The 12,416-nt window shown below is 35.1% G+C and overlaps 1 protein-coding gene across 1 annotated transcript in view; it reads left to right on the forward strand.

Moving 5' to 3' along the window:
* The window catches only part of VPS8 (VPS8 subunit of CORVET complex), a 280,105-nt gene that overhangs the window by 185,259 nt on the left and 82,430 nt on the right, over positions 1-12,416 (forward strand). Inside the window, exon 43 of the mRNA XM_036850709.1 lies at positions 11,708-11,788. Within this exon, the coding sequence (XP_036706604.1) occupies positions 11,708-11,788 (81 nt within the window). The remainder of the gene's footprint in view (positions 1-11,707; positions 11,789-12,416) is intronic.

The following is a 12,416-nucleotide window of genomic DNA, read 5'->3' on the forward strand; positions in this document are numbered from 1 at the left end:
TGTATTGAATTTAGGGAGAACTGAAAGTTTAAAAATCTTGAGTCATCCAATACATGACTACGGTATTCCATTTATTTCTTAATTTATCAATTGTAGTAGGATATTTATACATAAGATGTTCTACATTTATAATTATAATGTCTATGAATAAAGGCCATTTTTATTTAATTCCAATCTATTTCTTTATTTTCTATCTATCGATCTATATATTATCCTTCCATCTATATTTTAATATCTTTTTCTCACCTTATTGTGCTGGTCAGGACCTCTACTATAGTGTTGAATAGTGATGGTGAAGATGGACAAGCCTTGCCTTGTTCCTAATCTTGAGAGAATTGTTAATTCTTTCACCAATTGCATATTAGATGCATGTTGAGAAAATTTGCTGTTCTTCCTAGTTTGCTGAGAGTTTTTGTTATGAATGGATGTTGAATTTTGTTGAATGATTTTTCCGCATATATTAAAATGGTCACATTCTCTTTGGTTATTTTGCTAATATAGTACATTATTTTGATTGATTTTTGATAACAAACCATCCTTGCATTTCTGGGATCAACTCCATTTTGCTCTTTTTATATAATGTTGGAGTCAGTTTGCTAATATTTTGTTAGGAACTTTCATGATATGTTCATAAGGGATCTTTGTGGTTTTCTTTCTTTGTTATGTCTCTGCTGGATTTGATTTTAGGACAATGCTGGCTTCATAAAATGAATATGGAAACATTTCAGCTTCCTTTATATTCTCAAAGGATGTGTGTAAAATTGGTATTTTTTATATTAAATTTTTGGTAGAATCATCAAAAAAAATAATAGGTACTCAGTAAATATTTCTAGAGTGAATATAAGTCAAGGATGGAGGAATTCCATTTCTGGCCAAGAGGAGTATCAGAGACTGGGTTTATCCTCTTGCTTACAACAACTAAAAAGTGGACAAAACATATGAAATAGTGGTTTTCAAAGAACTGGATATCAGGCAGTACAGGACAGTAATTCCTTAGAGACAGGAAATAAACAATGTAAGCCCTATGTTTGCCCCAGCTTAATGTCCTGAGAGAGTTTCCAGGCAATAGCAGGAAGGGGGATCCCAAGAAGTTTCCAGCATACTCATTGATTTGAGGAGATGGAGCTGAGAGTCAAGAGACACCAAGGTGACCAGAGTTTTTAGGGCAAGTACGAAGAGAGAGAACTCTGGAGCAATCAGAAGGCCTCCTCAAGTATAAGTACATCATCTGAGGAAACTACCTAGGCCAGGGAAAGAGTCACCTGAAAGGATTAGAGGGAATAATACCCATATTCACACAGGGCCAACAATAGAGTCTTATTCACCAGTAAGATCAGAAGACCTCATAATTCACAGAACATTGGGTAGAGTACTCAGAAGTACTCAATAGTGGGAAACAGTTAGCCCTAGACTAAACATAGCTCCTGTTATGCCTTTCAAATCTTAAAAGCAAGACCTAAAGGATCAGACTGTTTCCATGTAATTTAACTACATCCCAGAACAGTACTTAAAAATATTTTGAGGAATACAAAATTATCTAGGTTCCAACAGTGTAAAAATTTACAGTATATGTATGACATTGAATTAAAACTTAAAAGGTATGCAAAGAAGTTGGAAAATAAAGCCCAGATATGACATTGGATATTGGAATTAGCAGGCAGGGACACCAAAATAAAAGGAAAGATAGTGAATTTGAAGACATAGCAATACAGACTATCCAAAATGAAACACTTAGAGAAAAGTGAAGCAGGAAAAAAACAACAACAGAGTATCAGTGAGCTGTGGGACAATTTCAAGTGACCCAAAATACATGTACTTGGAGTCCTGAAAATAGAGAGTTGGAGCAGAAAAAAATATTTGAAGAAATATTAGGTGAAAATTTCCAAATTTATTGACAACTGTTAGCACAGATCAGTAACCCCAAACTCAAAAACATGAAGAAAACTACAAGGCACATTATAATTGCTCAAAATAAAAAATTAAGAAAAATCAAAGAGGAAATCAGAAAACACCTCAAGACAAATGCAAATGGAACACAACTTTCCAAAATCTGTGGGATGCAGGAAAAGTAGTCCTAAGAGGGAAATTTATAGCAATACACGCCTTCCTCAAGAAACAAGAAAACTTCCAAATAAACCTAACCTACCACCTAAAGGAATTAAATAAAGAAGAACAAACAAAGCCCAAAGTCAGCAGGAAGAAAGAAATAATAAAGATCAGAGAGGAAATAAAATTGAGATCAAAAAAATAATAGAAAAGATCAGTGAAACCAAGAGCTGGTTTTTGAAAAGATAAACGAAATTGATAAACCATTAGCCAGTCTTACGAGAGAGGATCCAAATAAAATAAGAAATGAAAAAGAAATAACAACTGATACCACAGAGATACACAAAATCATAATACTACAAAGAGTTGTATGCCAACAAATTGGACAACCTAGAAGAAATGGGCAGACTTCTAGAAACATGCAACCTGCTGAGACTGAATCAGGAAGAAACAATCTGAACAGACTGATCACAAGTAGTGAAATTGAATTTGTAATAAAAAAAAAAATACTCCCAACAAACAGAAGTCCAGGACAGGACAGCAGCACAGGGGAATTCTACCAAACACATAAAGAAGAGCTAATACCTATCCTTCTCAAACTATTCCAAAAAATTGAAGAGGAGGGAACACTCTCAAATCCCTTCTATGAGGATACAATTACCCTCATACCAAAACCAGACAAAGACACTACCAAAAAAGAAAGTTACAGGCCAATATCTTTGATGAATATAGACGCAAAAATCCTCAACAAAATATTAGCAAACCAAATCCAACAATGTATAAAAAGAGTCATACACCATGATCAAGTGGGATTTATTCTAGAGATGCAAGGATGGTTCAGTATTTGAGGATCAATCAGTGTTATATACCACATTAACAAAAGGAAGGATAAACATCACATGATCATCTCAATAGATGCAAAAAAAGCATTTGACAAAATTGAACATCCATTCATGATAAAAACTCTCATCAGAATTGGCGTAGAGGGACTTTCCTGGTGATGCAGTGGTTAAGAATCCACCTGCCAATGCAGAGGATATGGGTTCGATCCCTGGTCTGGGAAGATCCTACATGCCACGGAGCATCTAAGCTCATGTGCCGTAACTACTGATCCTGCGCTCTAGAGCCCGCAAGCCACAACTACTGAGCCCGCATGCCACAACTACTGAAGCCCACATGCTCTAGGGCCCACGTGCCACAACTACTGAGCCCGCGTCCTGCAAGTACTGAAGCCCACGTGTCTAGAGCCCGTGCTCCACAACAAGAGAAGCCACCGCAATGAGAAGCTCGCGCACCAAAACAAAGATTAGCCCCCACTCGCCACAACTAGAGAAAGCCTGCGCACAGCAACGAAGACCCAATGCAGCCAAAAAAAAAAAAAAAAGGTGTAGAGGGAACATATCTCAACATAATAAAAGCCATATATGACGAACTAACAGCTAACATCATACTCACTGGTGAAAAGCTGAAAGCCTTTCCTCTAAAACTGGGGACAAGACAAGGATGCCCACTCTTGCCACTTGTATTTAATATAGTATTGGAAGTCCTAGCCACAGCAGTCAGATAAGAAAAAGAAATGTCTTTTTAGACATCCAAATTGGAAGGAAAGAAGTAAAACTGTCACAATTTGCAGATAACATGGTACTATATATATATATAAAGCCCTAAAGTCTCTACCCAAAAAACATTAGAACTAGTAATGAATTCAGTAAAGTTTCAGGATACAAGATTAATATACAGAAATCTTTCACTTTTCTATGCACTAATAGTGAACTATCAGAAAAAGAAAGCCAAAAAAATAATCCCATATAAAATTGCATCCTTAATTTCTCTTTCTGACCTTTCATTGTTAATGTATAGGAATGCAAGAGATTTCTATGTATTAATTTTGTATCCTGTGACTGAGCTAAATTCATTGATTAGCTCTAGTAGTGTTCTGGTGGCATCTTTAGGATTTTCTATATATAGTATCATGTCTTCTGCAAACAGTGACAGTTTTATTTATTCTTTGCCATTTTGGATTCCTTTTATTTCTTTTTCTTCTCTGATTGCCGTGGCTAGGACTTCCAAAATTATATTGAATAACAGTGACAAGAGTGAGCACCCTTGTCTTGTCTTGTTCCTGATCTCAGAGGAAATGCTTTCAGTTTTTCACCATTGAGAATAATGTTTGCTGTGGGTTTGTCATATATGGCCTTTATTATGTTGAGTAAGTTCCCTCTATGCCCACTTTCTGGAGAGTTTTTGTCATAGATGGGTGTTGAATTTTGTCAAAACCTTTCTCTGCATCTCTTGAGATGATCATATGGTTTTTATTCTTCAATTTGTTAATATGGTGTATCACATTGATTGATTTGCATACACTGAAGAATCCTTGCGTCCCTGGGACAAATCCCACTTGATCATGGTGTATGATCCTTTTAATGTGTTGTTGGATTTGGTTTGCTAGTGTTTTGAGGATTTTTGCATCTGTGTTCATCAGTGATATTGGCCTGTAATTTTCTGTTTTTGTGATATCTTTGTCTGGTTTTGGTATCAGGGTGATGGTGGCCTCGCAAAATGAGTTTGGGAGTGTTCCTCCCTCTGCAATTTTTTGGAAAAGTTTGAGAAGGATAGGTGTTAGTTCTTCTCTAAATATTTGGTAGAATTCTCCTGTGAAGCCATCTGGTCCTGGAGTTTTGTTTTTTGAAAGATTTTTAATCACAGTTTCAATTTCATTACTTATGAGTTATCTGTGCATAATTCAAAAAGGCACATGCACAGCAATGTTCATTGCAGCACTATTTACAGTAGTCAGGACATGGAAGCAACCTAAATGTCCAACGACAGATGAATGGATAAAGAAGATGTGACACATATATACAATGGAATATTACTCAGCCATAAAAAGGAACGAAATTGGGTCATTTGTGGAGACATGGATGGACCTAGAGACTGTCATACAGGGTGAAGTAAGTCAGAAAGAGAAAAACAAATATCGTATATTAATGCATATATGTGGAATCTGAAAAAATTGGTATAGTCGCTCTTATTTACGAAGCAGAAATAGAGACACAGATGTAGAGAACAAACGTATGGATACCAAGGGGGAAAGGAGGAGGTGGGATGAGTTGGGAGATTGGATTGACATATATACACTATTGATACTATGTATAAAATAGATAACTAACGAGAACCTACTGTATAGCACAGGGAACTTCACTCAGTGCTCTGTGGTGACCTAACTGGGAAGGAAATCCAAAAAAGAAGGGATATATGTATATGCATAGCTGATTCACTTTGCTGTACAGTAGAAACTAACACAACATTGTAAAGCAACTATACTCCAATAAAAATTTAAAAAAAAATAAATAAAATTACATCAAAAAGAATAAAATATCTAAGAATAAACTTAACCAAGGTGAAAGACCTATACTCTGAAAAATATAAAACATTGATGAAGGAAATTGAAGAGGATACAAAGAAATGCAAGGATACCCTGTGTTCTTGGATTATAAGAATTAATATTGTTTAAATGTCCATACTACCCAAAGTAACCTACAGATTTAGTGCAGTCCCTGTCAAAATACCTACAACATTTCTAAAAAAATTAATTTTATTTATTTATTTATTGGCTGCACTGGGTCTTCATTGCTGCATGCGGACTTTCTCTAGTTGCAGCGAGTGGCGGCTACTCTTTGTTGTGCGCAGGCTTCTCACTGCGGTGGCTTCTCTTGTTGCAGAGCACAGGCTCTAGGCACGCGGGCTTCAGTAGTTGTGACACACGAGCTCAGTAGTCGTGGCTCGTGGGCTCTAGAGCACAGGCTCAGTGGTTGTGGCGCACGGGCTTAGTTGCTCCACGGCATGTGGGATCTTCCTGGACCAGGGCTCGAACCCATTTCCCCTGCGTTGGCAGGCAGATTCCTAACCACTGCACCACCAGGGAAGTCCCACCCACAACGTTTTTCACAGAACTAGAACAAATAATTCTAAAATTTATTTGGAACCACAAAAGACCCCAAATTGCCAAAGCAATCTTGAGAAAAAAGCAAAGCTGGAGGTGTCGCGCTCCCAGACTTCAGACTATACTGCAAAGCTGCAGTAATCAAAACAGTGTGATACTGGCACAAAAACAGATGTATGGATAAGTGGAACAGAATAGAGAATCCAGAAATAAACCCACGCAACTACAGTCAATTAATCCACAACAAAGGAGACAATAATATACAGTGGAGGAAAGACAGTCTACTCAATGGTGCTGTGAAAAATGGCCAGCTACATGTAAAAGAATGAGATTAAAACATTTCCTCCTCATACCATATACAAAAATAAACTCAAAATGGATTAAAGACATAAATGTAAGACCCAAAACCATAAAACTTCTAGCAGAGAACATAGGTAGAACAGAACACTTTTTGACAAAAATCTGAACAATGTTATTTTGGATCTGTCTCCTAAGGCAAAGAAATAAAAGCAAAAATTAAAAAAACGGGACCTAATTAAACTTAAAAGCTTTTCCACAGCAAAGGAAACCATCAACAAAAATAAGTACAGACTTTCTTTTTTTTGACTCTCACCTTCACATAGGCTTGCCCCTCTAGACGTGAGTTCCGTGAAAGCAGGGACCAGGTCTACTTGTTTGCTGCTTTATCTCCACCACCTAGCACAGTGCTTGGAACATAGTGTATACTCAGTAAATATTAGTTGGCTCAACCACCTAATGTCTCTGAGTAGTCCTCTGCAGTTTATAAAGCACTTTTGTGTTCTTTATCTCCTTTATCTCTGTGTACATTATGCTGGGGAAGTAGTGGTATCCTTGTGGTTCTCAAGAGGAAAGTGGCCTTCAAATAATTAAATAATTTGCCCAGTTATTAAGTGGGAACATTAACCTAGGTCTTCTAACTCCAAACTTTTGGCCTTCTGTACCTAACACCAACCATAGTGTTTTTCATATCTACCTCACTTTATCAGGTCCCTTGGGGAGAAGATATTTAGATGCTCATTTATTTAGATGCATAATTGCTCAGATATTTACAGTTTTTCCAGAAGAGATATTCACCTGATAAGAGGTTCTCAAAGATCTTCCTGACCTCTAAATATTTATTCAAACTGATACTTGGGACCTGAATTATACAGGTTTCTTTCAGGAACATTAGGTGATAAGTTAATATTTTTAAGGGACCATATTTATGTTATACACATTCTGTCTTCACTGCTGGCTCTTACGGATCTTCGCTCTATGGAGAAAGTAACGTTTGGCTTCTGAGAAGCTACTCATGACTGTTATACGGAGGGAATTAATACAGACAAATGATTTATATGCTAACCTGCTGTGGGCATTATTCATATTTTAAAGTAATGCTTGATTAGTAAAAATTTTAATTTTATAACAAACCGCATACATGATACAATAAGTATCAGAAAGCAATAGGGATATTGCCATTTGCAACAACTTGGATGGACCTAGAGAATATTACACTTAGTGAAGTGAGTCAGACAGAGAAGGACAAATACTGTATGATATCACTCATATGTGAGATTCTAAAAAAATAACACAAATGAATCTACATACAAATCAGAAACAGACTCACAGACATAGAAAACAAGCTTATGGTTACCAAAGGGGAGAGAGGAGGGGAGAGGGACAAATTAGGAGTATGGGATTAACAGATATAAACTACTATATATAAAATGGATAAACAAAATGGATTTACTGTATAGCATGGGAAATTACATTCAATATCTTATAATAACCTATAATGGAATATAATCAGAAAAAAATAACTGAATCACTATGCTATGCACCTGAAACTAACACAGTATTTTAAATCAACTATACTTCAATTTAAAAGAAAGAAAACAATGGGGAAAAGAGTGCTCATCACATGTTTTTATAATGTGCTTTTTAAAAAACAAGTTTATTTGAAGTACCTAAATGTGCTCTTCTTTTGTAGTTTACGAACAAGTTAAAGAGAAACCTCAGCAGTTATTTATTGCTGAAGAATCCAGCTGACATATTTGGAAAATAATTTGAAAAGCTAGTGGATTGTGTACATGCTGTGCCAGAAGCCTTGAGCTCCCTTTTGCGTTGTATAATTTATATGTTGTCCCAGCATGAGGTTATTTTCATGATTTTGCTTTTAAAGTATGCATATTAAAGTGAAATTTACTGATATAAATATAGACATGACCTATAAAGATTTCTTCCTTTTCCCAGAATTTAACATTTTCAAGACCTCTTTATTCCCCAAACCACCCTGTTATAAACAAGTGACAGAAGTTTTCTGTGCTAGAGCTATGTTAATGTGTATTGTGTATGTGTGGACGTGTTAGAATAGCTATTACAACGTTTTTATAATAAAGTATTACACTCTCCATTGATACTTTGAGAAGTAAATGTATTTACTAAGAGCTTGACCAAAAGCATAATTGAGTGTAAGTTCAGAAGCATTAACATGGTTCTATTTTTATGCAAGGAAAATTTAAAGATTATCTTGTGAGTATATGGCCTGAGTTGTTCTGGTAGAGTTAGTCTGAGATATCTGTAGTCTTGTCTTTTGCAAATGCTCTGCACATGTTTCACAGGTATCTTTAGCTTAGTGAAACAGATTTCCCCAGTAAATTTAAGTGATCTGTTCAAGCCCAAAGTAAACTTGTTAATTAGTAAACAAATGTGTAGTTATTCTCTACCTTTGGTTTTTTCAGCATAACCTCAGCATCAGGGACCAGGAACCTACGGTAGATAATCTGGTGCTGCTCTTGACCAGCTAAAAGTACTGCAAACTGATCTTATTTAGAAACCGCATCTATCCAGTCTTTAAGAAACAACTTCAGAGCATAGAAGAGAGAAAAAAAGCAAATCCTAAGACTATGTTGTAACAAGTGCAGGAATGCAAATTTCTTCTGACATTTCTGAACCTGTCTCCTAAGTTTTTCTTGCTCCACAGTCTTTTTTTTTTTTTTTTCTTAACATCTGAACTCACAGTTACTGTACCAAGATTTTAATAATCCCTACTCCCTAATAAGTAACCAGAAATGTTACCCATATTTTCCAGCATACATTAGTTTATCATTTAGTTATTCATATTTGTTACTCATCTAGTAAACATTAATTTATTATTTAGTTTATTAGTTTATGTGTCCATCCTTGGGAGACCAGTGTAGCGTTATTTAAAAACATAGTTTCTGAAGTGCCTAGATTCAAATCCCAGCTTATCTGCTTAATAGTGTTGCGTTCTTAGAGAATTTTACCTAACCTTTCTGAGCCTGAATTTCTTCATTTATAAATGTTCTGGAAGGAATTCAGTGATGTGGTATATATAAAATACTTAGCATTGTACTTGGCGTGTGCTACGCAGTTAATAAATAGCAGCTACTTTTATCATTACTGTGTAGTTGGATTCCCCTATTTAGCATGGAAGAGACATTTATGTCATATATAGCCTCATGTTACAGTAAAGTAATAGACTTGACATACACATTTATTAGCAAATTTTTATAATTCCCAGCCTAGCCAAAGGTGCAGTAAAATGGGCGCACAAATGTGCTGATGGAGATAAAAATTGCATAATACAACTTCTTGGTAGAGCAATTACTCACTACAGTTGACCTTGAACAACGTGGGAGTTAGGGACACTGACCCCCCTGCTCAGTCGAAAATCCATGTATAACTTTTGACTCCCCCAAAACTTAACTACTAATAGCCTACTGTTGACTGGAAGCTTTACCAGTAACATAAACAGTCGATTAACACATATTTTGTACATTATATGTATTGTTACCGTATTCTTGTAATAAAGTAAGCTAGAGAAAAGAAAATGTTATTTAAAAAATCATAAAGAAGAGAAATACATTTACAGTACTGTACTGTATTTATCAATAGCCTAAGTTTACATCATCTGTTTACAAGATGAATTGTCTGTAGTACCTACATCAATATTATATGATACAAAACTCCGTTGATACTATATGTATTACTAACACTAGACATTAAAAATGAAAAGATAATGTGAAAAAAATTCATATTTACAGGTATGACAATTCATGCATTGTGATAACAAAGAAGCAGCAATGTGATTGCCTTATGGTAGCCTAGTGTAATCAATACGGTTGCTTCACAGTAGCCTAGCCAATACACTAATGAATGAATTGTTACAAAATTTTTATGGCATTAAAATTTTTAATGATATTATAGTCATATTCATAATACAGTATTGGAACATTGTTAGTTTTTTTTAAAAAACATCCTACCTGTGATGATAGGCTGATACACAGTTTCTCCAATTACAGGAGAGACAGAGGGAGAGGGAGAGGGGCATACTATATAGTAATGTAATTCTTTAAAAGCAAAGTTATAAAACAGAAAACTAACAGATTATTAATTTTATATTAAATATCACTCACCTTATGCCTGTGTACGAATAGATCAGTATCTACATATATTTTATGCATTCATGACAACCCTAACTTTTTCTTAATTTTTTCGATATTTCTTGGCTACATGGTTCACCTGTGAGTTTTTTCATATTGTTGCAAATCTCAAAAAGTTTTTCCTATATATTTATTGGAAGAAATCTGCATATAAGTGGACCTGCTCACTTATAACCCATGTTATTCAAGGGTGAAGTGTATATATCAATACCCATAAAAATACTCTTTGAGTCTGTAATTCATCCCCTTTCTTGAAATCTCCTCTTAAGAAAGACTCAGAGATTCAGACCAAAATTTACAGCCACTAGCATTTGATAATAGTGGGTGGGACTTAAATGTGGGGTATGGGGAGGGAAACTTAAATCCCCGACAACAGAGAATGGTTGAATAACACATGGCATTTTCACATGATTCATACTCTTACTATTACAAAGTATTTGATAATATGGGAAACTGCTCACAACATACTATTAAGAAAAAGAAAGTTACGAAAGTATTATGTGAAATACTCAAATTTTGTACACTAAGAAATACATCCCTCTCTCTACTTCCCCAGAAATAAGACTGGAAGGATATATCTCAAAAAATCAAAAGTGTTTATCTCCAGGTGGTTGGATTTCAGTTCGGTTTTATTTTTGTACACATCAGTGTTTTTCAAATTGTGTACAATAAACAAGTTGGCATACTTCATATAAAAAGCAACGGAGGGAAGATTGGGTGTCTAGGTATCTGTTGTTTATCAGTAGTGACTTTATTGAGAAAAGCTTTGGAAAACTGAAAGTTGCTTGGATTCAGAAACTCATCTCCTAAACTGATGTAACTTAGTTGGTTTGGACCAGGAGGTGGCCAAATGTGGGTCACAGGAGGAGTTGGACAGATTCTGAGTATTCATGAGTACTTTGGTTTTAATGTGGCAGATAAATAAGAGCTCAAAAGGGGATAGGTGATGTTTAATAAGAAGGAGAGGAAGCTTGCTGCAGAAACAAAACCAGAGTGAAATTTAATTAGACTTGCAAAGATGGTTGTTAAGCAAGGGCCTTGGATCATTTAAATTTTATTTATTTTTCCAAAATATTTCTGATGGCCTGAGGAGACCAATGTGCATTTCCAGCAGAAGGTTCATGGAAGAATAAATATTTTGTGACTGTAGACAAAATACTTAAGAGTATTTGGCTTTTTCAGATAACTTGTATTTTAAAGTAATTTTAAAATAGCAAGAATAGAATTATAATTTTTTGCATCTTTTTTCTAGGACCCAGTTTATGGAAAAGGAAAACTTGGAGAAATCCAGGGACTTATTCTGGGAATGTTGGATACCTTTAGCTATGAACAGGTAAGCTACTTTCTATTTCTAAGCCCATTCTAAGGTGGAAAGAAGCTATTCTTTTTTCTTTGCACCTATACTTTTTCTTTAAAAATTACCATCTGTTTAGTGGAAGTTTGATAGATTGAAGTGTATGGCTTTTTAATTTTTAAATTTCTCTTGACCTTAATTAATATATATTTTATATACACATACACATATATTCTGGAATGTGGAAATGCATCAAGTTTGGATTCATTTTATTCTTTTGATTCATTGGCAGTGGGACATATATTTTTTTTTCCAAATGAAAAATGTAAGATACTTTCTTGGAAAGTAATGAAATGCAAAGATACAACTCATTGAAAAGGAAACATGAGTATAGAAAAATTGCAAAATAAATTAGTGTTCTTTTAAACATTCTGAAACAGATAATTGCCACTAATCAAAAATGGTCATTAGTCTTCCCTTAACCCAAAACTGCCTATAGGTTTAATTCTCAGTAAGAGCCAGCTTGGTATACAGAATTTTTTCTTCATGTACTTCAAAGTGACTCATGAAGCCACCTAGGAAAAGTGCCACTTAGGCATGTTAGATACACTGTCTACATTTTTGGTAGAAGAAAAAGAAAAATTTGGGTGGTAGAGCTTTTCTTAGG

Source organism: Balaenoptera musculus, chromosome 4 (genome assembly GCF_009873245.2).
Source record: "Balaenoptera musculus isolate JJ_BM4_2016_0621 chromosome 4, mBalMus1.pri.v3, whole genome shotgun sequence".
Classification (NCBI taxonomy): Eukaryota; Metazoa; Chordata; class Mammalia; order Artiodactyla; family Balaenopteridae; genus Balaenoptera; species Balaenoptera musculus.